The 27760-nt window shown below is 37.1% G+C and overlaps 2 protein-coding genes across 6 annotated transcripts; one reads left to right on the forward strand and one right to left on the reverse strand.

Annotated features, from left to right (window-relative positions):
* Window positions 1-1126: 1126 nt before the first annotated feature.
* On the forward strand, window positions 1127-8467 carry LOC131320804 (uncharacterized). Of its 5 annotated transcripts, none has more exons than XM_058351667.1 (8): window positions 1127-1439; window positions 3735-4811; window positions 4905-5199; window positions 5450-5659; window positions 5881-6054; window positions 6963-7151; window positions 7246-7359; window positions 7900-8467. In XM_058351667.1, exons 2-8 carry the CDS (start codon window positions 3778-3780, stop codon window positions 8233-8235), a joined length of 2352 nt encoding a protein of 783 aa, XP_058207650.1. In that variant the 5' UTR covers window positions 1127-1439; window positions 3735-3777; the 3' UTR covers window positions 8236-8467. The 5 variants fall into 5 exon arrangements, with proteins under 5 accessions (XP_058207650.1, XP_058207653.1, XP_058207652.1 ...); XM_058351670.1 differs by having other exon boundaries at window positions 1148-1444; XM_058351669.1 differs by lacking the exon at window positions 1127-1439 and adding an exon at window positions 1485-1983.
* A 15216-nt stretch (window positions 8468-23683) lies between these two features.
* Window positions 23684-27298, reverse strand: LOC131320805 (probably inactive leucine-rich repeat receptor-like protein kinase At5g06940). Its single transcript, XM_058351672.1, has 2 exons — window positions 24877-27298; window positions 23684-24322 (listed from the first exon to the last, which is right to left on the reverse strand). The coding sequence occupies exons 1-2, from the start codon at window positions 27161-27163 to the stop codon at window positions 23946-23948; spliced, it is 2664 nt and encodes an 887-aa protein (XP_058207655.1). The 5' UTR covers window positions 27164-27298; the 3' UTR covers window positions 23684-23945.
* Between the last annotated feature and the right edge of the window lie 462 nt (window positions 27299-27760).

Raw genomic sequence — 27760 nt, forward strand, 5'->3', positions numbered from 1 at the left:
GGCAACACCCGGTCACGTTTCCTCCCCACCGAGTCACCGACAACTCCTCCCCGGTTAATCACGCTCTCTCTTAGAAAATTATTAAGTGCTCCAGAAGACAGGTGCTCCAGCGACCTTATGCACCACTCGAGCGGGGACTGGATCCCCTCAATTTGCCTCGGATTAGTTTGGTTCATTTATTGCATCAAAGCCGTCTAAAACACTTTTGAACGGTTCAGATGCACTAAATGGACCAAATTAGTCCAAAGCTAAATTGACGGGATCCAATCCCGTGTGATTCTTACACTATTATAGGATTCGCGTTGTCTTACTTTAGATCTACGTCACCTTGGATTTTCATATCGATCATTCCAATCGCCTATAATGTTAAAGAAAACCCATCGAATTGTTGTTAAGATCAATTGAAAAAGTGCATTAAAATATGTGCAAAACATACCGGAGTATATCGTACTTAATTTGCATATTATTCATATATCTAAGTAGAAATTGTATCAAATTTTCTAGTTCAAACTAGTTTATTTTTAAAATAATTTACTAACACAATTTTCAAACATAATTCGAGACAAAATTGTATATTATTCATACTGGAGTATATCATACTTAATTTAGTATTGTATTCATATATCTAAGTAGAAGTTGTATCAAGTTTTCTAGTTCAAATTAGTTTATTTAAAAAAAAAGTTTAGTAACACAATTTTTCAGTTATATTTTGAACACAATTATATTTGGAATCATCTGATGTTTGACGGTCATATGTATCAATTTGTTCCGGACCCGATTGTTTCTAAAGTTTTGTTTATAATAGTGTGATTCGAATAGCTGCTAAAAAAAATTGCGATTCCAATCATAGAGAGAACTTAACAATACAGTGTCGGTGCCGAATTAAAAATGTTAGAAACACTAAAATCGTGTATCGAATCAGAAGATGTAACCTATGAGTGTGTTTTTTGAGTACTTTTGTGGTGAACGTGAAGTCGTGAACGGTGAGCCCATCCCATTGGGTGATTTTCGAGAAATCCTTAAAAAAATCGAATTTTTCCATATGTAGGCTGTAGCTGCGCTGTATACGAGAATAATTCCAAGCGGTTATTATAATCATTTTAAAAAAAACTTTTTCCCGCATTCACAACCTTCCAACTGCTAATCAGAGAGAGAGAAAGAGAGAGAGAGAGAGAGAGATTAGTTTACAGAGGTTGCTTATATAGAGAGAGAAAGTGACTAATCCCATTGCGTAGAGAGAAAAAAGTAACTGATTTTGTTTATGTTCTGATTACTGATTTCGAGAAATGCAGTAGTAGTAAGATCGAAGGGAAGCGCAAAGCTGACAACTCCCTCTCTCTCGAACTCGGTTGTGGTGGGGCAGAGTGTACTCCAGGCTTTCCTTCTTCTTCTTCTTCGATCTCACGAAATCCGAAGTTCGGGGGCAAAGGCATTTTTTGGTAAGGTCAATTTTTTTCGATTGTGTTTCTGTTTTGGTGTTTTTTTTTTTTTTTAACCAGGTTACATCTTTCCAATAATCCAAATGCAATTTCTGTTTTTGGCCCCATTTTCTCTGTTTCTCCTTTTTTCACTGTCTCTTGGCAGTTTTTTTTTCTTTCTGTGTCTGAGGAAATGACCACGCGGAAAGCGTACTGTTTTGGCTATAGTATTTGATTTCTTGTGATCTGAAGAGATTTAATGCGTAGATCTTGTCAATCCCTTTCTCTGCTTCGTCACGTTCTGAATTTTGACTCTCTCTCTCTCTCTCCATTTCTCTTTCTCAACCTCCCACTCCCCCACTCTCCCTCTCTCAGCACTTTATTTTCAGGCTTTCAGTTATTGCTTCAGAATGGTCTCTCTCTCTCTCTCTCTCTCTCTCTCTCACACACACACACACACACACAAACACAAACACATTTCGGCTTCCTCTGTAATTGGGTGAGATGTGTTAGTAGTAATAATCATTTTCCGTCATATGCATCATGCCCATTGGTGGAATTGGAGGTGCCAAAACGATTTTATGCTCCCTTTCTGTGTATAATGTGATTTTTTAATTTTTTTTTTTGCTTTGATAGAAGTAGTCTTGTATAAGGTCCGAATTTAAAGAAATTGATTTGATTGCTTTTGACCATTCTAACTCCTTTTCTCAATTTCACTCCGTTGGAGCGAAAAACTCTTCATTAGACACGAAGTGCTGCACTGGAAAATCCCAAATTTAGATTAATGGCAAAGATGGATAGTTTCTCTGTTCTAATTTGTTTGTGTTGTTATTAATCTTGAGATTGTCTATATATCCATTGTGCTTATCACCCACAATGACAAGAATTCTGGTCCTCCACGAATTTATCGGAGCCCAATCAATCATTTATCGACTCCCATTCTGCGGATTTTTGATAGTCCTGGGCAAAATGTTCATGTTTGAATGCATTTGATTGATATCTGCAATTGCTAAGACAACCTATCTTTCTTCCTAGGAACGGCAAGTTCAAATCACGTTCCAAATCAATTCTGATATTGTTTATGTTTCCGCCCTGACTCTACCTTGTCTTTTGGTCAACGATTATGATGGCGTTTATGGGATTTTCAGCGGGTAGAATATGTGTTTTTTTTTTTTGGATTAGCACCAGAGTCATAAAAAAATTCAGGGTTTTCTAAAGGTATAATCGGAATATTCTTGTCATTGTTGATCCAGCTCATGGATATACCGTACATGCTTGCCCACATGCTTGTTAGTGTTTAGGTGTAATTTTCAATTTATGTGCGGAAAGTCGGCCTCTCTTTTATTAGTAATGTGAGATACGCTGAGAACTCTATGAATATATGTATTATGTCTATGTTCTGTTTGTGATGCTTCAGCTGATTTTATATAAATGTATGAGTTGCTATTGGTAAAGGATTCTATCAAAATCTAGATATTTGACATTTATTCTTAATCTCGTATCATTTCCCTTTGAATTTCAACCAAACTTATAGTTTAATGGTTCTGAGCTGTCTTCCCTGCCTTTACAAGGCTTATACTCTAGGAAACTCAATCCTAAAGTTGTTTGTTGTGCTTCCATCAAAGATTAATAGTAGTCTGTGAAGCATGGATATAGATATGGGGTACAGATTCGATACGATACGGACACCGCGATATGAGAAAATCTTAAAAGAGTAGGATATAGATATGGCTAGGATACGTTAGATTAGAATGTATTTTAATAATTGTGTAGCATTATATTACACATAATCACAGAGAACGGTGGTAAAACGTTTTTTTTTTTTTATGCTGTTTTCTAGTTTATTTGGTTACTTACTCAATTATTAAAATGTAAAAGTTGTTAACCACACATATGACGCGATAAGGATATTGTAAAGAGTAAGTAAGTTATCAAAATTCTGTACTTTTCTCTATTCCTAACAATTTTACATTAACACTACGTAAGAAGTGCCGCAAGTTTGGTTTCATAAAAGTTTGGATACGTGACGTAGAGTATCCAAAAAGTATCTGATACTTCGACAATTCAAAATATTACTAATTTTATTTTGGGGATACTTTTGGGATACGTCTCTAGGAGTATGTGGCAAGTATCGGTATCGGATAGGGATATGATACGGACACAACTGCCCTCTAGAATTATCCGTGCTTCATAGATAGTAGTTTGATTGCTTGTGTGTTAACCTTCATGATAGAGTCTCTCATGTGCATTTATTTGTTATTGCCCTTCATGAGCTTTTCAAGGGTTCCTAATTGTTTATTTTCTCCATCATTACAGCTGCTTCTTTCATCACAGTTGAAAAGGTTGATATATATCTAGGATGAGGGAGATTGACAACAAGAAAAATCCAAGTAGTCTTCAAACAAAACGTTCCGGAAGATCCGAGAGAAGAGATCGCAAAGTGCCGCAACAAAATGCTGTCAAAACTTTGACTGGAAAAGAAAAATCTAAAGCTTCATATGCTAAACCAGATTCCAAAACATTTGTAAGGGAGCCAAACACGGCGACAGACTCCACTGAAGTTTATGAAAACATGGATATACATTATGTCGATGATGTGAACAGTTTTGAAGGCGCATCTCAAGATTCCAAATCCAATGAAATGATTGACAAGGAGAAGATAACTGTATTAAATGAGACTCCTAGTGATTTGGAGAAAGAATCAGATACTGTATCATCCCAAGGGGATTCACAAACAGCTGAGGATGAGAAAGTTGAAAGACTTTCAACCGTTCCTGTAAAGCTTGCGAGAAAAGATTCCGCTGAAGGCCTTTCCAGAGTGAAATCTGATCGGAGAACAGATAAGCTGCAGATGACAGCATCAAATAACACTCCAAAGAAAGACATAGATTCCAATAAAGGGCCTGGTAATGGAACTTTGGGAAAAATGTCGGATAAAAACTCGGGAAGTATGGAAGTTGCTCCGAAACCTTCATCAGAATCCTCTGAAGGTGTTGATGAGAAGCCACTTGATGGAAAGGAAGTGGATGTTTTGGATGAGGTCTCAATTGGTGCCCAGAGTATCAGAAGTGATGATGAAACAGTTAACGAGGAGGAAAATGGTGCGCATGAAGATCAAGCAGCTTTAGACCAAAAGATTGAAGAAATGGAATCAAGAATTGAAAAACTTGAAGAGGAGCTCAGAGAAGTGGCTGCTCTCGAGATTTCGCTCTATTCTGTTGTACCTGAGCATGGTAATTCCGCACACAAATTGCACACGCCGGCTCGACGCCTTTCTAGACTGTATATTCATGCTTGCAAATATTGGTCGCTAGACAAGCGAGCCACGGTGGCTAGAAACACAGTTTCAGGACTTGTTTTGGTTGCCAAGTCATGTATCAATGATGTCCCAAGGTATGAAGATTTCCGTGTTTTTGCATCAGCGGATTTCAGGACTTTTTTTATTTACTTCAGACTGATTCTTTTTTGTTTCTTTTGTTAATTAAGGTTGACTTTCTGGCTGTCGAACACTGTGGTACTGAGGGAAATTATCTCTGAAGCATTTGGAAGTTCATGTAGCTCGAGTTCCATTTCAAAGATTTTTGAGTTAAATGGGGGAGGAAAGAAAAGTGAAGGGTTTTCGTCAATTAAATGGAAGGGGAATTTCGGCAGGAGACAGACAAATAAGCATGATTTAATTCAACTTGTGGATGATTGGAAAGAAACACGAACATTCATTGCAGCACTAGAGAAAGTCGAGTCCTGGATTTTCTCTAGAATAGTCGAGTCAATATGGTGGCAGGTAAAACACGACAGTCTTCTTTGTTAGAGCTTTGGTTATCATATATTGTATAGCAAAATACGACAGTTTTTAAGTGACCTCTCTACATTTCATCTAGGCCTAGTAGAATCGACTTAGGTCCCTGATTTTTTAAGAGAAATGCAATGTGTCTGCATTTGAACTAGTCTTCTAGTCAACCAATTAGTTGCTTTAATTATTGAAGTTGCTTTGATGTGCTCTCCTCTCTAAAGCTAACTTATTGTGGTTGCAGACCTTAACTCCTAATATGCAATCTCCAGTTGAGGATTCAACTAAGACTAAAACCATTGGTAGATTATTGGGACCTGCCTTGGGTGACCAGAATCAGGGGAACTTTTCAATTAACCTTTGGAAAAATGCTTTCGAAGATGCTTTCAAGAGACTTTGTCCAGTCCGGGCAGGAGGGAATGAATGTGGTTGCTTACCTGTGTTGGCAAGAATGGTATGTAATTTCTCTAAAATGTTCACCCTCAAATCTCAATATGTAGCTTAATTTTTTTTTGTTTTTTCCGAAATCTTTTTGCTGGCTGGATAAATAAGTTAAAGGATGATGCACTATTATTTTGCATTATTTCCATATCTCATTTTCTTTATCTAGCAGTGTCTGACCTATTTCAGCATTTTGTAATTCTGTTGCTAATTAGATGTTGCATCTTTGTTTAGGTAATGGAACAGTGTGTTTCCAGACTAGATGTGGCCATGTTCAACGCTATTCTGCGTGAGTCAGCCGAGGAGATTCCAACTGATCCAATATCAGATCCTATAGTCGATTCCAAGGTTTTGCCAATTCCAGCTGGGGATTTGAGCTTTGGATCTGGTGCACAACTCAAAAATTCTGTATGTACCATACTCTATTTACTTCTACCCAAAATACAAATTGATCTAAACTTCAATTTCACATGGCTTGTGCCGTCGGGAGAATATGTGTATCCCCAGATAATCCTATCCTTTGACCTTCCCCTCCCAGGTGGATTGTGAATGTAGGAGGGGAAGAAAAACCTAGGCTTACCATTCCTGAAGTTTCCTATAATAATTGGGAGAAATGACAATACTTGTTGATTTCCCCCCATCTATTATGGACGCACTTATGTTTATAGTAACAGCAAATGGAGAGCAGGAAGTAGTTAGGTTGAATAAATTTCTTCTTGGAATGTGAGAGTATGTATATAGGGTTCTGATTGCTTTTATCAGCAACTAAAATTTTCAGTTCGTAGCTAAAACATTAAACGTCTGATAGACTCCAAAATGAACAACCGAGCCTTTCACAGAAGATAGTATTTCATGGAGGAAAATTTGTGTTAGTCGGTGACTAAAAGTTTTTTATTGGCAATCTTTCTGAAACAAGACAACAAGTTACATCCAAGTTCCAATAGTCACACTTTGGTACCATCAACTCTGTACTGTTGCAAGCTGGCTTCTTTTTGCATTATTTGATCACTTATTTCAAATATTTTCTTCAGGGTAATCTCAACCTAATCAATTTTATCCTTGCACGTCAGGTCTTTCTGAATGTTGTAAATGCTGAAGTTCTCATTTCTGCAATGTCTTCCTCCAAATCTATTTTGTAGAATTTAAATTCTGAAATATTGCATTAAATGTGGAAAATGATCTCTTTCTAATGCTGGTTTCTGAAATAGTGGTACTTGCGCACATGTAGCGAAATGGTTAAGGAATCTACTTCAGACCAAACATGTGTCTTGGTAAATATGACTGTTCTTAACCGTGGAAATACTCTCACTTTGCAGGTTGGCAATTGGTCCAGATGGCTTACTGAAATATATGGCATGGATGCTGTTGATTCTCCACGTGAAGATCAGCACGCAAATGAGAATGATGCCATGCAGGGACCCAAACATTTCCAGCTTCTCAATCAGCTGAGTGATCTTTTGATGCTTCCAAAAGATTTGCTTATGGACCGTTCGGTCAAGACAGAGGTTCTCCTTATAAGATTACTGCATTGGTGTTAAAGAGATTGATTAGCCTTCCCTCATTAGGTGTTTAACACTTATGTTTTGTTGTGCTGTGTAGGTTTGCCCATCCATTAGTCTTCCACTAGTTAAACGAATACTCTGCAACTTTACTCCAGATGAGTTCTGCCCTGATCCTGTCCCAGGTGCTGTTTTAGAGGAAGTAAATGCTGAGGTATGATTGGTGTACCTCTGAGATGAGTATATTTTTCTAGAACTGATTTCCATAAAATTGGTGGAAGTCCTCGACAGCTTCGCATATTACTTTACATGGTCTCATATCGTGCCCACCAGAAATAAAACTTCATTGGGGTCAAATGGTCTACACTGCATACATTTTTTTTTTCTTGTTATAACATGAGTTTCTTTGGTTTTATGAAGCCTGATTAGTATTGTACTAAGGCCCTTGAATTTGTGAATTTTGTAAATTTGGTGTAAACCCTACATGTATGATGTTGGCTATTCTAGCAGCCATTGTAGCATCTCCTCTTCAAACCAGAGTTTTTTAGGAAATCTAGTATGAGCTGTGGGCTAAGAATCCTTATCAAATGACATTTATCAGTGTTGTGCTTTCATGTTGGGAGTGATTTTCATCCTTCGTACTGTTGAGTTTGTGTTTGGTTTGTTGTCCAACAGATTTTTCGGCTTATTGAGCTTGTTATCCAATTTCAGCTCTTCGTTACCTCTATACTGACTCCTAGTTTCTGTTATGCAGTGTATCATAGAGCGCAGAATATCCGGAGAAAGCAGCTTCCCTTATAATGCTTCCCCTGTTGTCTATACCCCTCCCTCCCCTGCTAATGTGGCGGAGGTACTAGCCGAGGCCGGAGGGAAACCGCAGTTGGCTAGGAATCTGTCTGCTATACAGAGGAAGGGATATACCAGCGATGAAGAATTGGAGGAGTTGGAATCTCCTCTAACATCGGTCCTTGATGAGTCACCAACATCTCCATCTGTTTTGTCAAATGGAAACAGGAAACACAAGGACCAAACTGATAAAAATGGTGGAAATACGAGGTATGATCTCCTCCGTGAAGTGTGGTTATCATGAATGATACTGGAAGTTGTACGTGCATAATAGTAACGTTTGTTTTTTGTATTTGAAGATAACAAATTAAAGTAAATAGGAGTCGAAATGAAAGGATGGTTTTCTGGATATCCTGAAATGTTGTCTTATAGCAGTAAGCTAGCTTTCTTGTACATTAGGATTTTGATTGTGATGATGTTACGACTCAAAAAGGAAATCTTGCGTTCAATAAAAGTCTTTTCAATTTGTTTTGGAAGAGTTTCATGTCTCTCTCTTTTTCTAGCCATTTCGGAACAATTTGAGACCTTGCAATCCTGTTTGAGTAACGCCCCATACAAGCCCGGCTGCTTCTTCAAGCATATGGCTTAAAACAACTTGAATTCGCATGTCGAAACCCGCTGCTTTCTCCTTTTCCCTCTTCTTCACGAGTACTCCTAGTGGACTCAAATTGGAAAGATGGTACTTCATCCATCACCAGAGCTTGGAAACTTGGCCTTAGAGCAATTACTTTCTTCACATCAAACGAATCCTCGTGCTTCACCGGCTTATAAGCTTCAAACGCGCTGGAACTTGAATGCTGGAACGCTGGGCGCTTATAGGGTTGAAATGGACCAGAACTTGAATGCCGGAACCCTAAGGTCGTTGACCTCTCGCTCGACTCTTTTGATCCAATCATTGCCATCTTTTCCGGGTACCATCCGTTAATCCCTATAGCAAATCTTGAATCTGAAATAGCAGCAATTCCATTTTCTTTCTCGAAGTAGGGGTTAGGTTTCATAGTTATGTTTTTGTTCAAAGTGCCAAGTACTGACGTTGCTACATTAATTTTCCTCGCGGTTTCTTCTTCAACCAGCGGTAATTTGCCTCGCCAAATGGGTTCGGCATCGTTCAGATTTGTTTCGAAATTTGTTTCTGCTCTTGAGCCATTTTCTCTTATGGTTGTAATGCCAAATGCCATTGCTGCTGCTTCTTCTTCTGTATCTGTTACATATCCATGGCCTTCTGTAAGATGGAGATTGAGACTTCGGACTTAAAATTTTTAAAGATGAACGTTACTTAACTATAAGTCCCAAGGAATGCTGCTTCTTTGCATTTTCCCTTGTTTGCTAGCCATTTTCTAGAGCCTGGTTGCCTGTTTCAGCCATAGATTACAACTTTACAAGGAGATAGACAGAGACATAATTGGGTTGGAATTAAAATTTTATCCGGTATCAGCTCGAGACCCATTTCACTTCACATTTAAAAATAATAATTCACAATTCACACCCATGATTAAAAAAAACCAAAAAAGCAAATGGGGGATCCTGATGACCGTCAAAAGTCAGTATGTGTGTTGTCTCCCATCCAGACCGTCCGGAACATTAATTGCTGAACGGACGGTCCGAATAGGGGACAACACACATGCGTCAGCGGGACCCTGGGTTACCCAAAAAGAGGCTACCCTTTAGTAAATTGTTTAATTACCTTCTAACGTAAGTAAGAATTTCTTGGTCAGTAATGTGTGCCACTAGTAAAAGTTCATCTTCATAGTAACTTATCTGCATGTAAAGACAATACTTTAGGTTTGAAAACATACTATCCAGAAAATGCGTGAAAATTGATGCTCCTCTTCGTAGTAGCTTTGTCATCTCTTGCTTGCAGATGAAAAAATGACAATGTAGGGCAAAACACAACAAAATTATTTATGCTTAACATATCACCTGTATCCTTATTTTCATGAGTCAATGCTCTCTCTCTCTCTCTCTCTCTCTCTCTCTCTCACACACACACACACTCTCTCTCTCTCTCTCTCTCTCACATACACCCTCAAGATTTTTTTCCTGGCTAAAAATTTCCTATACTATTGAAGATGATAGTTTTACAGTAAAACAAAAAAATATATTGAAAGAGCTTTGAAGAGTAAACAAGAAACTGTTAGCTACGTACCGGAAAATTTGTTACTGCGTAGATTCCCCAGTACTTGAGGGAGACCAAATCATATGCCCGTGCCGCATCTTCTTCATTGTCAAATGTACCTGCTCAAATAAACATATACTAATATAAATCTAAATGATCGAACAGCCATTTTTATTTGTTTGAACATATTGGTTGAAAATATACGGTTGCTGCTGTCACTCACCCAGATAAACTACTGGATCAGATGAAATACTAGCTGGATAAAAACACAAAAAAACAAGAGAGGAAAAGAATTAATCAGTTGCGCGCAAGTTAATGATATCGAAATCTAAATAGATAGAGCAATTTTGGAATGACGACGGAAATTTTACCTGTCCATCCTCTGTCACGTGAAAGGCCGTTACAGAATATATATGCTATATATACATCTTTATTTGCCCTGAAATAATTTCACTAACACTAATTAGCCCCATTTTTTTTTTTTTGGTTTTCCTCAAAAAGGAAGTAAACATATAACACAAAATATTCTATTAAACTAATTTGAAGAAAGATTGAAAAACTGAACTTATGCACGCCTCGGTATTTTGAGGTACGTTCTCTGATCTCCGATCCTTCCGCTAAATCCATTCTGATTTCACTAGAATCATCCATTAAAACCGGTTTTTCTCAAGTTTGTGACTCTGCAATACAAGAAATAGCGTGGGTACGTACGTAATATGATAAAACTCAAAATATGGTAAAATTGCAATACGTAATGTAGAAGAAAAAAAATCCTCTAGTTGTAGTTATTTCTTTCCATCTGGGTGAGGGCATGCACGAGGTGGTCATGATGGAAAGACTTAATTAAGTAGCAAAATTATGCGAAAAAACAATGCATCGAAAAATGATGGAACTCATAGACACGTATCTCGATCCGAGTATCAAAAAACACTTGTACCTTTATAACGGTTTATGTGACTTGTGAAATAAGTAACTCATCGGCGTCATTGACAAGTAAAATCGGTTAATCTAGACTTTACATGCACCTACGTGTAGCGACACCAAAACTTACACACACATATATACTTTTTAAATTTATCATCAAAAAATTATAAAAGTGAAGATTTCGCCTTATTTCTCCAAGGATCAACATAGATTATGGAGATGGAAGAATGAAATTTTCTTATGATGGCCCTAGTACTTTAAAAAAGGAAAAATAACAAGACAAAGTTTGAAAACGTTTTGAAATTCTCTCTCCAAATCAAATTTTTTGCTTCCTGGTTTCACTATTTGTAAAATACTGCAACAAGACCTTAATTATAAACAGAAGAACTGTTCTTGGCACTTTTTGCATGTGTGTTTGTGAGTTTGTGTTATACTATTAAGTTAAATGCATCTTTAGGTAGACTGATTTGAAGGATAAAATAACCCGCAAATTGATACCAAAATAACAAATTAAATGAATGTTTCAGAACCCGGAGATGGTTGTACGAGCGAGCTGGTGTGCTGTGCACCATCCGAGCCGTCCATTTGGCAATCCAACAGTCCAGATTTTATAGCGGCACCGTGTAGCATCCGAGCCGTTCATTGTTGAGATGAGATCTGAACCGTCGGATTGCTGAACAGATCGACGGCTAGCACCGTGCTGTGCACCAGCCCCAACAGCACGCTGAGAATGCACCAAAAAATAAAATACAGCACAAGGCATATGATAGTTCTAACAAGAAATGAGATGAAGAATTTAAAAAGAAGAAGAACTAAAGCAAGGAAATTGACAGAAACATAATGAAGAACAGTAGCTCACAATTGTTCATTCCCCTGGTTTTGCACAACAAAATATATCTGAAATTGAGGCAATTGGTGTGTCCAGAAGTGTTTTTCTTTCACCATTTTATAGGTACGAAATGACAAAAGCTTACCCTTTTGTTTGGTAAGTAAAATCTGAGAAGCTAGAGCGGATGGATTCGGTGATAAATGCTTGCGGATTCTGTAAATTATCCCCATTCGCTACGCATTTAATTTTCGTCGTCGAATCGTTTGACTCTATATATGCAAGGATAAGAGGGAAATTAAACATTATTTAAAAAGTTGCGGATTATCTTAATCCACCATGAATTTCAGAAAGTTATATAGCATTTTCAAATATATCTCTAAAAATGTCGTTCCTTCACCGGATTGGCGAGTGCATTAATATAGGTGTGCGTAAGCTGGCTTGGACACGTATACCTTGCCGCTATATATATCATGATAAAATGTTGTTCTTTTTTTTTTTAATACGATTTGAGTGTTTGAAACCAACTTACGCGCGCACACGTTGAAATATAGTGATCATGTGTTGCGTTTCACTATTTGACATCAGATTGATTTGCCAGAGATAGCACGATGCCATGTGGACTGATACGTACGACGACGTCCACATTAGTTGTCTTTTGGGGGAAATAAGGAGTTTATTATTTACTAACGCGAGTTAATTTTTAAACTTGTACCACGCAAGTGAAATTCGCCGTTAAATGATTGAATATCTGTGAGTCGTGACATAGTTCATTGGCGGCATTTTTAATTGGCACGGTGACTTAGTTAATTGGCGGCGTTTTCAATTGGCACAGTTAATGTCGATCGCTGATGATATACCAACCATCGATTGCATGCATAAAAAATATGTAGAGTTTGGTAACCATAGTAGTACTTGTAGTACTAAATCTTATTGGCTTAGAGCATTCACACCCATGAATATCATTTTGCCATTGACATTCTCGTTTTTGAAAAATTAATAGTGTTACATATTTTGCAAGAAAAATGGTGAAGGTGCACCCAATTTGCTACTTCAGAGAAATGGTAAGAAATTCTGGCATTTTTGGCATGCAGTGTGGATGCTCTTAGAAAGTAGGAAAAAGCCACATGCAACCGTTTCTCAATTTGTTTGACCGCCGAGGAATCTCTTTTGATTATGGTTTTTTCAAATAATCTCTTTTTGTTTCTCTGTTTTACGGTTTGATCTCGTCTAGTATTATTCAACCTTTTGTTGGATGAGATTTCTTGCTTTGGGTCTATCACTTTGCCTCATGTATCAATATCATGTGGCTAGTGTTGTTTTCCCTTCTTTTTTTTTTTTTCTTATCTCGATGTACCCTTGTCGAGTTATCAATAAAATCTTTTTGTCGATAAAAAAAACAGAAAGTCTAATTGCACAGCAAATCTGTGCACAGATTGTGCACAGATTTTTATGTGGAGTCCACTAAGGGTTCCACACAAGTGATCCGAACCGTTCATTATGTTTAAAACATTTTTTCAAGGGTTCCCGCTAAAAATCAGCTCAATCCGATACCTATAAGTACTTGATCTAATTGTCTAACTTTTCATTCTCTAAAAACTTGAATGAAAAGTTAGATGATTAAATCAAGCACTTATAAGTATCGGATTGAGCTGATTTTTCGCGAAGGCCTTTAAAAAAATATTTTAAACATAATGAACGGCTCGGATCACTTGTGTGGGACCCGTAGTGGGCCCCACATAAAAATCTGTACACAATCTGTGCACAGATCTGCTGTGCAAGTAGACTGGTTCTAAAAAAAATTGTCTGAATAATAATAATTTTTTATTCATAAATGTCAATCCTCATATGTTATATTTCAAAATTATAGAGTTAATTTACTTTTGAAGTAGCATACTTATTCAATTTCTTCTTTTCATTATGAAATAGTGAAAACAAACCATATGTGGTTACAGGTTTTTTAACCAATTTTATTTCTCCAAACAAACCATAATGAGCTCATTGGACAATGTAAACTCAATGTGATTATACATAAAGTCTCAAATACATAATGAGAGTACATGAAAATTAAAGTTACAACACAATAAGCATTCATCCAATTTTAATTTATTTCTCCAAGCTAAGAGCCTAAGATGACACTTTATTTAAGCTCTTTAATTTAATTTTATTGTTTAACAAACTAAACAAACAACGAAAACGGGGTGGGTGTTGTGCAATGGATGCACAACATTGCGCTGTGCACCATCCGAACAGTCCGTTCGGCAATCTAGTGGTCCAGATTTCATCTCAACAATGAATGATCCGGATGCTATATGGTGGAGATGAGATCTAGACCATTGAATTGCCGAACGAACGGGTCGGATGGTGCACAGCACCGAGGCTAACCTTATCGGAAACACTCTTAATTGTCGTCACGAAGAATTCCTGTTGCTAGCAAGAAGTCATCGGTGGTCCATTCGGAACCAAGGCTAACCTCATTCTGATCCTGCTTCAAGAGATCCAGACCTTCAACCGATCTTCCCATGGCGGAATATACGTTCACATACTCTTTAATGGTAGATTGCGGAGGATTAGGGTTTCCCTCTCCTATTATCAATCCTTTAACAAAGGCATCACTTGAGTTTTCGCCAACTTTCTGTCCACATCCAGTGTCGATCACCTAATTATAGAGCAGAGGGACATTAGGGTTAGTTTGAATTTGATTTTTCTGCCTTCTTGTATTTTGTTTATTTTGATCTTTGCTCAATTTTTATGTTGTTGATCATAGTTTTTTTTTTTTTTTCTTTGCCTCGTCTTGACGAAATAAATGTTGTAATGAAATATGAACTAAATTTGAAAAAAAGGAAAAATTAAGAAGAAGGGAAAACTTTAATAAATTCAGCTTTGTTTCAAAATATTTACTTTCGGAATTTGTAATTTCGTCGAGACAAATTGAAAAAGTCTAAAATTTTGACCCCCAATGAAAAAGTTTGTTTAAAAAGTAAGCTCATTTTGTTTGTGAGAATAACTTATTCACGGAGGAACCGTGAATAAGTTTTACGGAGCTCAATCTCGTGCGTCCAAAAGTGTTTTGGACGATCCGGATTAAAAATATCACCGGTCAGAGATATCTATTATCGGTCAAAATTTAAAAATATCTCAACCATTAATTACCGAGACAGACATGTTAGATTACGTGCCTCCGTCTCGTGAATAAGTTATTCTCTTTGTTTATATTGCCCAATCTCAGCTTGAGAAATGGGGTTTAGGCAATTAGGCAGGCAATATAAAAGAAGAGATAGGGTTTTGTTGTAAGACCTGGTTGGTGCAACCTTTGCTCTGATAATCATGATTTTCAAAATCCTTGTTCTGCGAATTTGGAAAGATATAACAATCACCATCATCAAATATTGGTTGCAAAGGATTCAAATCCTCCCAAATTGCAGAATAGTCCTCTTCACTGTCCAATATAACAAAACTCCCCTCTCCACTGCCCTTCTCCACCCCATTTCCATTTCCGTTTCCGTTTTCCATCCCATTTCCATTGAAACTAGGGTTTGTTGCCAATGCACTGTTTTGACAACGTTGATAAAGCTGTGGCGATTGTTCGGTGAAGTTGTTGTTCTCGTAAATCTGAAAGGTTTGATTCTCCCCTCCTTGTTGTATTCCATAGCTGTAGAAACCGCTGGTAGTATCGCTAGTTTGCATCCAGTTTTGAGTGCCATTCGAGTAGATTGAAGGGGTGTTCGCAGCTTGAGCATCTGTAGTTTCATATAGAACAGCGGGTAATAAAAGTAGTGATTGAACTTGATCTATTAGAACGAAGAAATATTACAGGAGATACAGAAGAAGGAAAAGAATTGCCAAAAAAAAAAAAAAAAAGGTGTCACAACCGAAGGCAAACATCCCGACTAGCTTGCTTCGGGAATAAATGCTGAAAAGTCATTTTATAGCATCGTTTACCCATTAAATGAAATAGAAAATTCAGTACAAAGAAACAAATTAATCTAGGCCATTCTCAATTATGCAAATTCGATTTCAATTATTATTTTTTATCAGCAAAGAAAGTAACAGTAGTGTGACAAAACAATTCAAAATTAGTACTTCCCGTTAAGCCATACCTCTACAAACTTGAGCACTCCATTGTATTGATTTCCGTTTACTGTATTCCGAATTCGACACCGATAGCGTAGAAACCCCAAGATTGGAAATGTCTTTACTCTTCTTGCTGAAATTTAAAAAGAAAAAGAAACTACATCTATAAATTTTTACTAAAAGTAGAACAAATTGTTTCCCATTTGTGCCGGAAAAACTACGATCCAAAGTCAAGACAACAAAAATGCAATCAAATGATCTACTGATTATTACGTTATGTATCATCAAGGAGTTGATTTGATGAAGGCATTAATCAAGAGTACAGAACGATGCTGCCTTGTCATATATATTCGGTTTCGTATAGCAACTTAATTTGAGGAAACATCTAAAATGTCTGACTTCAAATTTTTCTTGGGTTTTAGTTTCTTATCGTTCCACATTTTGAATCAGAAGAACTCATGAGTTCAAAACTTCAAATGCAATTCAAAACAATAAATAATTGAGCACTCAATACGTCCAGAAACTTCAACGGTACTTCCAAACTTCAACGGGCATGGTCTACATTGGGTGAAATGTTTCATTGATCTGTTGTGCTTGTGATTTTACTTTTGATTTAGTTATATGTCAAGCTCGATCAATTAATCAAATATATCCGGTTGTTAACTTCATGATTCTTCTAATACTAATCGAGGTGTGCGGGAATAGGCCAAAGACCAAACTTATAAGAAAAAAAAGCTTGTCAAAACCATACCTTTGAAGGGATATCCAGTATTCATCTTTCGACACTTCCTTTAATTCATCATTATAGTACTTTGGCTGAAATCCAGAGCAAAAAATTTCGTGAACTTTGGAAGTCAAATTCATCTTTATTGCAAAATATTGGCAAAGCATCGAAATATACAATGAAAATTCCTGAAGAAGAGTTGCCATGGAGTTTGCTCCTTTCCATGATCCGAGTCCAGACAGATTTTTCTATGCCCCTACAACCACCTAATGGAATTCCAGAAAAAAAAAAACCACAATTAAATAAAAATAACTTTAAGGCGAAGTTACCGAATGTACATATATATTCTTTTTCGCAGGTTTTGGAAGAAAATTCGTTGCAAGGAAAAAAAAATTAATAACAAAAAATATATATATCTGAAAAAGTAAAATTAGCAAGATATATTGGAACTAAAATGCTGGTCACCTTCTATTTGCTGAGGACGAGGTGATCCCCGTAAAAACGTTTCCAGATTTCCCATATACCTGCTTTTTTTTTTTCCCAAAATTTTAATAGGAAATTAAAGATGATAATAATTAAATTCACCATATTTACCTATGAGAATTATCTTAAATATAGTGATAGAAACATGCCTGCTAATTTCGGGGTACATTGAGGAGGATTTGTTGTGCGCTCCAACAGTCCCTTCAACGTAGCAGCCACTATGGAATTCATTAGGATTAGGGTTTCCTTGTTCAACGAGCATGGGCGGCATCGGCTTCATATAGTTAGAACTAGGGTTTCCTTCTTCGAGGCGAATATAATTTTCTTTCTTAAGGTTAGCACAATATTGACTCCCCGTCGAAAATATATGGTGAAGTGAATAATCATCAACGGCTTGAGAAATATAGGAAGGGGTTTCAAGGGGCGCCGGAGCTCCATTTTCAAAGGTATTTGTCGTGAACTCAACCGAGTTTTCGCTGAAATAATTTTCTTGGCCTAAACCGGAATAGTTATTGAATATATCTCCTAATGGGGAGGGGAAAGAATATTGAGGAAAAGGGAACTCGTCATTTGAGTTTTCGTAACTCATATTAGTTACTCTTGCAACGTATTAAATATCCTGCAGAAAAATTGAATTCAACAATCAGATCAAGAAATTTGAGATACGTGAATGTCTCATTCTCATGCGTGTGTGCACATTTTTTTTTTTAAATGGCAATTTTTTTTTTTTGGAACGACATTTTTTTTTTGAATGTCTCGTTCACATATGTGTGTGCACATATATAAAGCCCCTCTATCTAGTTTCAACGATAATTAGGTGAATGAATCCTCTGATTTCTTTTTATGATAATAATAGAATATTTATTAGCTTGAGTGAACATTAAATATTTATAGATTCAAAAAAGGGACAGCGTCAACGATTTCCTCGCCGTTATATAAATATGGGCCTTAGAATAAATAATTTCCCTAAATTCAAGCTATTTATTCTTGCCATGATTTTCTTGGAATGTTTTTGCATTCATTGCATTTAGGTGAACACCCCTTATAATCCAAAGGAAATTCCCACACTATAGACTCTAAATTTGGTTGTAATACTTGCATGCACAATATTCAAATTTTAAACAAAAAGGCGCGAAACAATGCGATTAGTTACACTGAGTTACTCGTTGGAGAAAAAATCTCACAGACACCCGCACTTGGGTGTATAAGATATAAACTTGTTTTGAATTTCACGTAGACGTTCATAACATTGACGCAGGAGTTCATGATATTAACATGAACACAAAAACTCAAAATATTGATACGATATAAATTCAAAGGCCGCTTTTAAATGTACGTGCAAATTTTATGAGTTTTTCATACATTCCCAATGATTCATACCACACACATCTAGTGCCAAATTCAACTCTTAAAAAGTAAATGAAACCAAACAATAGAAAACTTGCCTTACGATTCTTTTAATTGGATAGGAAATTAATCAACATAAGTGCAACTTACACAACTGAGAGATATATATCAATGAAAGCTTCATCTGCCAGACTGCCTCCACCTTCAAAGGCAAGTTTGGAAACCCTGAAGACCTGAAATATAAAGGTGCCAATAAATTAAAGCAAGAAATGTCAATCATATTCCAAAACTCACAAAGAGTTATATCGATACTCAATTGTCTAGCTATGAGAGAGAGAGAGAGAGAGAGAGAGAGAGAGAGAGAGAGAGAGAGAGAGAGAGAGAGAGAGAGACCTGATTATAAAATGTAAATTGAACAATGAAAATAACTCATAGTTCCACTAAAGGGAATGAAGTCTTTCATCTCATTCTCTCTCTAAACATAACTCTGAAGAGATGTTGCCATGAATATATTTGCCACGATACCCTAGTAGTTAAATAATGCCCAAGAGATTTTGGTAACCCTGGTTGTTTTATTGTGATACATTCTTTTTTGTTTTATTGTGATACATTCATGCCAGCATGCATGTAGCACTCTCTCATACATTAAAGAAACAACTTTTACTAAGTGTTTGTGGCCCTCTTTTTCTAAACCTGTGTGTGATTTTTAAACGTTTTTTTTTGGAGTAAAAGAAAGCTAGGTGAATCTCACTATTGGTCCCTTTAGGGTTAGGAAGGTCTTGCCGTAGTTGCGCAAAATTGTGATTCCATAAATCGATATCTTAGGCACTCATTTCTACTTCAATATTTACTCTCCGTCGTATTCTATTAGCATTTCAAACTACAACACAACACATTGACTCGTGCGACAATTTTCTGATGGTATTAATTGTATGGTTTTCACAATAGCTCCAACCTAAGAAAGAAAAATGGTAGATTTATGGTACAAGCCTTTGAATTATTTGTTGCGCGCGTTTCACTTCCCTCCGTTCAAATGTTTTCCTTCCATTGGACATACAACTAGAAGATGACTCTACATTAATTGAAACAAAAATAGAAGCGAAAGTTTTAAAATTGAATAAATTGAAAAATGGGGACTAATGTGAAAAATAGATAAGATTACAGGGAGATACGGATAAGAATGGGTACGGATCAAAAAAAAAAAAAAAGGGGATAAGAATGGGTATTTACTCCTATGTATGGTAACTAAGTTAAGTGGGGTCAATTAGAGGTGGGCTTGACAAAAGGTAGGGACCACACTCAGTAAATATACGTGATAAAGAAGGAATCAGGTATAATTGGAAATTACAAGTCATTCTTAATCGGCAGTGCCCAAGCCTCCTCGGCAGTGCCCAAGCCTCCTTGACCACAATTTGAACCAGATTCTTATTACCTGTTGGGCTAAATAAAGTTAATTGACTTATTTTTTTGTCCTTATTTAATTTTTTTTGTATTTGTTAGTTTTTTATCAATTTTTTAGAAATTATTGCATTATCATGACGAGATGAATCTACAAAGCAAAAAATTATGATCGAAATCTAATTTTTTTTTGAATAAAGATGAAAAAATTGGCTTATTAGCTTATTTATGTATTTATTCAAAAAAATTAGGTTTCGATCATGATTTTTTATTTTTTAGATTCTTCTTGTCAAGACGATGTAATAATCCCTCAAAAATTGACGAAAAACTAACAAATACAAAAAAAAATTGAATAAGAATAAAAAAATATGCCAGTTGGCTTATTTAGCCGAACGGGGCCTAATGTTGGGGGTCTGGAATCATCGAATTTACCCTACACAAATTATGGCCAGGAAACAAGAAAAAATGTGTATGAGGTAGTAGTGTTCGAAATGTTTATTACTCCTACTATGGGGATCCTGGAATATATTAATTTTTCAGATCGAGAAAATCTAAAGAATTATGGAGAGTTTTGCAATGTGGTAGCTAGATTATGGTGAAGGGTTATAGAATACACTGGATTGGAAGAATTATATTCTTAGATACTATTTTAACACATTCTTCTAGAGGGTGATTTGTGGCCCTTGGATTGAAACTGATGGAAACTGTCTGTTATTGGGATTGATGACTATATAAGAGAGATGGTCGTCATTTGAGAGATGAATCTCTGCCGTGGTGGTGCCGTGGTGGAGGCGGAGGTGGTGGCATGTAAACTAGTATTGGATTCATGTCTGGAATGAATATGAGATACCAAAACACAAGAAAGAGAAACTAAAAAACCTTCTTACCTACAATTAACTCTTGAAGTACGATAAACCAAAATTGTAGTACGATAAACCAAAACATAGTTTACGAATATAAGAAACCGAACATAGACGTCTAGTTCTAAAATGGCTGATCACTCACCATGAATTCCATTTGTTCCACCCATTTTTCCCGTCTTTGGTGGACCAAAACTGCCATGCCCGCATGATTGTAGAACTTGCACACACAATTTTGATCCACGCATGGGCCTCAAGCAGAACGATGGACGTTCTTTTGCTAATCCTCTAAAATTGTCTTGGGGGAGAAAATAAATCTACGGTAGAGATGGCGAAAATGGTTGGCGTCAAACTGCCCTCCGTTATCAGATGCAGGCAGCAACAAGTTGTTGATTTTTAATGAACATAAAAAATGGGGTTAAGAAAGATTACTTTTGTTTTCAGTATTCCAAAATCGGGTTAGGAAGGATTTGAGAGATTTGGAGAAATTGATGACTCAAATTCTGGATGGACAGAAGGCGACAACCAAATATGAGAATCAAATGAATTTTCAAAGTACTTATTGACCTTCATTGACAAACTGCCATCGACGATGTGTAAGTAATGGCGATCCTTAGAAATTTTTATCCCATTTGATGACTTTCACCTTTTTATTAAGTTGCCTTTCTTCGATTTTTTTTTTTTCCCCAAGTGGACCATTGACGTTGAACTGACAGTTAGACTGCCATTTCTTCTGCTCGGCAAACCATTGTTAGGTCAACTTACTTCAAAGGTCAAAAAGGGTAAAACACCAACAGCCCTTCAAAAAATTGGCCATAAATCAAATGTTCAATTTTATTTATATTTTCATGATGCCATAGTTTCCTGATTTCGTCATTTGGAAGCGACACCAATAGAAATGTTTATGCCTTTATCATTTAAAGTTTTGTTTAATTTTGTTCTGAACTATAGTACATTTATTATTATAAATAGAAAGAAGAAAGGAAGTCTAATCTGATGGCATGCATAAACAGTCCATGATAAGTTCAAATATATGAACTGATTAAAATGAGTAGGCTCAGGATCAGTAGGCCCAAGCTTACTGAGTTGCACGTATAGGGAGACGAAATCTGAGGAGGCTCTGTGATATGTCCAGTCAGCCAGTCTACCATTCATTCCTTCCCCAATAATGAAAAATGGACTAAACACCATGCCGCGCTCAAATGCTCATACAAGTAGTGAGAACCACCAATTGCAGAGGAACGAGAAATCGGTCGGCCGCTCGACGGCAGTTGAGTTCATTATGGTGATGAAGAAGGTGGTTGAACGGATGGAACTCTCTCTCCCATTTTACTGCTCTGAATCGTTCATCTCTTATGTTGAAAATAAAATGAGGGTTTCTCTCTCTTCGTTGGGTTACAGCGAGATCCCTCCATCTAATGGCATAGTCCTCTTTTTTTTTGCCACGGCGATATACATCAGTGGGGGTGTTAGAGTTAGCACGGGGAGACCAGAAGCTATCCATAGCCCTGGTCTTCTAAAGGGCCTGCCCTCTGTGGGGCTCGAACCCAAGACCTTCCACAAAGGGGAGGCAATGACTGATCAACTGCACTAAGCAGTGGTTGTCTAACGGCATAGTCCTTATAGGAATCATCTTTGCGCTTTAACTCCTAGGTTAAAGTTTTCGATACGGATACTACGCTAAAACAAACATGTTAAACTTCTAAAAACTCAAGTACATTAGTACTTCCTCCATCTTTTTTTAAGTGTCCTGCTTCGTAATTTCAACTTATTAAAAAGACATCATTATTACATCTTTCACATCAACTTTTTCCTCCACTTTCTCTACTTACTCATCATCATTATACTTTTACTCATTAACTTTTTAAAATGAAATATACTTTTGAGGACAAAATAGACAATGCATCAACTTTTACCCCCCTAATTTTACAAAATAGACATTTATTAAGGCATAACCCAAAATGAAATATTGAACTCTAAATAAGGAACGGGGAATATCAAACTGTCCTGGTGGGTGCCAACAAGGACCCTAATATTCTGATGCCCTCGCGACAAAATCCAACACGCAATTATCTCAGTCTGGACAACTTGGACGGTCTGTAAGCATTATGTTCGTAAAGTTATACTGTACGTTGTTTTTATCTCTATCAATACTGTTTTGGACCAACAGTACATGTTTGTGAGGAAAATCTAGGAAAGAATTCACTCTCTAACAACTCTATCAAACGAAGGTCTTGATGGCTACATATCGCCTAAATATAAGGATTGGGCAAATTTTTGGCGACAAAATCTAACGACGAAATTCAAATTTCGTCACCAAATGGTACCTTCTAGCAAGGAAATGGTATTTCGTCACCAAATTGAACCTATTTAATCAGGATTTTATCACCCAATGGTACCTTTCGGCGAGGATATATCTTCCTCCATTGAATACTTTGACAGCTATTTACCTCCGGGGGCTAAAATAGGTTGCAGATTAGTTTGCAGCTGCGACGCAATATTGAAAGAGGATGTTACTTCTGTAAAAAATCAAAACAAAAATGCTAGGGGTACATATGAAATGTACATATTATGTACATATCAATTTTGTAGAGCTCATCTCGGGTCCCACAAAGATGATTCAAACCACCCATTATTTTTCAAACATTTTTTTATGGAACCCTGTAAAAAATCAGCACAACCCGATATCGGTAAGGATTTTTTCTTAATTTGTGGAGGCGAAACTACTTAACAGCTTAGTTTCGCCCTTACAAATTCAGAAAAAATCTTTAACGATATCGGGCTGATCTAATTTTTTACAGGGCTCCATAAAAAGATGTTTTAAAAATAATGAGCAGGTCGGATCATCTTTGTGGGACCCGAATTGGGCCCCACAAAATCTATATGTACATTGTATGTACATATTGTATGTACCAATAGGAGCACTCAAATAATAGGCTCTAACAAAAACATAGCTGTGATTTACTTAATAAAAAAAAACTGGATTGGTTCAATGACATGGGTGTCATGCAACCAACCAATGGGGATCGGAATTCATGTCATTTTCCCAAACCAAATATGATATACATTGCTCTCCAAATTCCCCCTAAGAAAAAACCAGCACCAAACAAAAAAGGACCTTCAAAAATCAAAAGCCATGTGAAATAAGGCTGCATTAATTACAACAAAAGCTCAAGAACATGGATGAACAATTTTGCGAACCTCAAACGGGAAAAGAACTTCCTTCGCGAGAAGCAGAGAACTCGCTGTTAAAAAGGCAGGTTCTTGAGTCAAGGGACTGAAGTTCTCTCACAACTTTAGTCATTGATGGCCGTTTCTCAGGCATTACAGACGTGCACCTGAGAGCAATATCCAGAGCTCCCAGCATTTCTTGTTGAGAGGAGTTTGAAATTGTGGGGTCAAGAACTTGAAAAGCCCCATTAGAGATGTTGATTTTCCGGCGAACCCATTTCACCACATCTGGAGAGTCTGGTCCTGATTCTGTTTGCTCTGCTGGGCGGCCTGTCACAAGCTCTAAAAGTACAACGCCAAAGCTGTATGTGTCCATTTCTTCAGTGGCTCTCTTGCAGTATCCATATTCTGGAATCAAGTAAGATTGAAAGTGAGCTAGTATTCAAACTCAAGCACTGATATGGCACTATCATATGAACTCTGGCATAGGACTAACAACCATCTAATTTACTTACCCGTTGCTTTGTCTGTTACTACTTTTTGGTTATGAAACATGGTAAGTTTGCTTTGAAAGCAACTAGTGGGAAGAAGATTTGATCGCATTCTAAAGTGCGAGCAGCAAATTTTGAAAGCTTCAATACAAAATTCCTGCAACTATTGCATTTTTGGTAATCGTTGTTTTGTTGCAGATATAATACTATCAAAACAAGAAACACTAAAGATAACCAAATCAATGAGGGAAATTTTCAACACCATACTTTCTAGGGAACAATATTCCCATAACTGCTAGTATACAGCATGCTACAAGATCACTAGAAGTCATTCTCACTCAGCTATTGCCTACACCTCTCAAATAACTAATATATATCTGAAAATGTTGGTAACCACAGCTTTATAATTCTAAGCTGGAGAATTGAAATGAACAATTACAAGTGAGGAAATCAGAAGAAGAGAGCCAATACCTGGTGCAATGTAACATGAAAATTCAGATTCTGATGCCAATGATGACTGAAATGCAGCCTCTCCCACAATTCTATCAAGAGCAAAATCTGTTAATTTCGGTTCAAAATCGGCATCCAGAAGAATATTCCTTGATTTCACGTTTCTATGAAGTGTATGTGGAACGTAATCCCTATGAAGGTATGCCAGTCCTTGAGCAACTCCAAGGGCAATCTTCAACCGAACACTCCAGGACAACCCGAAATTCGGTCTGCCAATCAAATCCCCGAGGCTCCCCTTTTGCAAACATTCATAAATGAGAAAGATTGAATCATCAGAATGGCAAAAACCCAGAATTTTAATGATGTTCTTATGCCTGATCTTAGCTAATGTCTTGATTTCAGCCTTTAGAGCTTTCGAATTTTGGCTTCTGAAATTAACCATCTTTTTGACAGCAACAGGTTCACCACTTGGTAAGGCTACAATGTGAATTCTACCGAAAACTCCACCAGTTCCAGCAGCATTTTTCTCATCCATTGCCATCATCAAATCATGCTCAGTTACTCTAAGAGGGTAGAAAAAGACCGAGCGCCAAATACCCGTTTCAGATTTTCGCTTGGAGGATCGAACCACGTAAAGTACTATAGAAACAATAAGTACTCCAACTGCTAAAGCTAAAGAGACCAAAGCACAAGCCAATTTTGAGATTTTACCAACTTTGTGACCTCGGTTTGGATCAGAGCATGGGTTTGGTAATCCGGGGCCACACAGGTCTGGATTTCCTTGCAAAAACGAAGCTGGAAGGCCGGAGATGAGAGAGAATGGAACTCGACCCGAAAGCCTATTGAAAGAAACATTAAAAAGGGCAAGTTTCAAGTTTTCAAGCTCTGGTGGGATTGGACCAGTGAGACTGTTGTCAGACAGATCAAGGTAAGTAAGCACTGGCAATTCAGCAAGTGATGGTGGGATTTCGCCAACAAGATTGTTATCTGCCAAAGCTAATGATACTATTTTCTTGCAGTTTCTCACCTCTGGGATTTCTCCGGAAAGCGAATTGTGGGAGAGATTTATGATGCTCATAACCGGGGAATCGCAAAAATTAGGAGGAATTTCACCATAAAAACCATTGAGAGATGCTGAGAATCTGTACAAGCTCTTAACCATTCCAAAACCCTGAGGAATTTTACCACTGAAGCTGTTGTTATCTATCTGAACTTGCTCCAATTGAGCAGCATTGGAAATTGATTCGGGTATTTCACCCGAAAACCTATTGTTTTCAGCTCTGACGAGCTTAAGCTTGGGCAGTGACCATAAACCGTTCGGAAAATCCCCATTAAACCCATTACTCTGAACTTGGAACCTCTCGAGATTGAGGCATTGATCGACAGAGTTGTTGGGTATTGACCCATTGAAGAAATTTGTATGGAGACTAAGGCTTATAAGGCCTTTAGCATCACAAATACCATTTGGGAAAACCCCAGAAATCTGGTTTTGTGAAACATCAAAGGAAACCAACTTTGTCATAAAAGACCCCAAATTCTGAGGCACCCCACCAGTTAGATTGTTTTGAGATAGGTCTAAAATGGATAAGCTAACCAAACCCACAAAGGATTCAGGGATTGAGCCATAAAAACCAGAGCTTTGCAACAAAAGCTGCTCAAGCTTATCAAGCCTCCCTAAATCACTAGGAATTTCACTAGCCAATAATGAATTTTGAGACAAATCAAGAACTACAAGCTCAGAGAAATTGCCAAAAATCAGAGGAAGACTACCTGAGAGCAAGTTACCACCCAAGTTGAGAACTTGAACTTTCTTCAAACCCCCAATGGTTAATGGGATTTTCCCCCCAACATGGTTGTTACTCAAATCAAGAACTTTCAATGATCCAAACTGAGAAATCTGATTTGGGATTGTTCCCCAAATGAGATTGCTACTGATATTAAGACTTTCTAGTGAAGTGCACTGTGAAAGATGGAGAGGAATGGGTTGGTTGAAGAAGTTATTAGCAAGATTGAGATGGGTGAGGTTAGGGATTTGACAGAGAGAAGAAGAGATCTCTCCGGAGAGGTTTAGGCTGTGGAGGTTGAGAGAGGATACAGAGAGAGGAAGTGAAGTTGTGCAAGTGATTCCAGTCCAGTTGCAGTAATGGGTGGAAGTGGAGTTGGACCAAGTCGAGAGAGAGTTCATGGGGTCTTCAATGGAGGACTTGAAGGTGAGAAGGATGTCTGCTTCAGATGAAGCTGAGGCGAGGAGAATGAGGAGCGAGAAGGTTAGAGAGAGAAAGAGAGTGGATTTGGTGGTGTTAGCCATTGGAAAACAAAATACACTGATGGAAAGAGGTTGTATCTCAGCTCTTTTCTGGGTGTTTCACTCTCTCCTCTGAACTGAGAGTGGACTAGGAAGGTGTGACAAGGGATCTTATTTCTTTTGGGTGGTACAGAAATTTGAAAGTCTTACAAGAAAGTTTTTCCTCTTTAAATTAAAGGGGTTTTTTTTTTCCTTTATGAGAATTCGTCAGACTTATAGAACAAGGTTTAACAACAGCAAACTCACAGTCAGAGGTTTCGATTCAAAATCTATTTTTTTTTATTAAAGAAAAAAAAAAGTCAATAAGTTGATTTTTTCGTTTTTATTCAAAAAAAATTGAATTTCGATCAAAATTTTTTACTTTTTAAATTCCTCTTGTCATGAGAATGTAATAATTCTCAAAAAATTGATGATAAGCCAAGTAATACAAAAAAAATTTGAATAAAAACAAAAAATAAGCCACTGTGGCTTATTTGTCCGAACAGGCAACAATTATTTATTTTTTTCTTTGTAGAAAATTGCTTACTTGTTTATCTTTTAGATAATGCTTTAGACATGCATGTTCGAACATTGATGTTTTCAATGTCTTTCGATTCATGT

This window comes from Rhododendron vialii, chromosome 3a (assembly GCF_030253575.1).
Source record: "Rhododendron vialii isolate Sample 1 chromosome 3a, ASM3025357v1".
NCBI lineage: Eukaryota > Viridiplantae > Streptophyta > Magnoliopsida > Ericales > Ericaceae > Rhododendron > Rhododendron vialii.

What these genes read in the sequence shown, in the direction of transcription:
- LOC131320804 (XM_058351667.1), top strand. Translation starts at nt 3,778, where the DNA reads ATGAGGGAGATTGACAACAAGAAAAATCCAAGTAGTCTTCAAACAAAA. An exon ending in TCGAGTCAATATGGTGGCAG is followed by an intron (nt 5,200 to 5,449) that starts GTAAAACACGAC and finishes TTGTGGTTGCAG; the next exon opens with ACCTTAACTCCTAATATGCA. An exon ending in GTGCACAACTCAAAAATTCT is followed by an intron (nt 6,055 to 6,962) that starts GTATGTACCATA and finishes CTCACTTTGCAG; the next exon opens with GTTGGCAATTGGTCCAGATG.
- LOC131320805 (XM_058351672.1), bottom strand. Translation starts at nt 27,163, where the DNA reads ATGGCTAACACCACCAAATCCACTCTCTTTCTCTCTCTAACCTTCTCG. An exon ending in TTCATGTTACATTGCACCAG is followed by an intron (nt 24,323 to 24,876) that starts GTATTGGCTCTC and finishes ACTTGATTCCAG; the next exon opens with AATATGGATACTGCAAGAGA.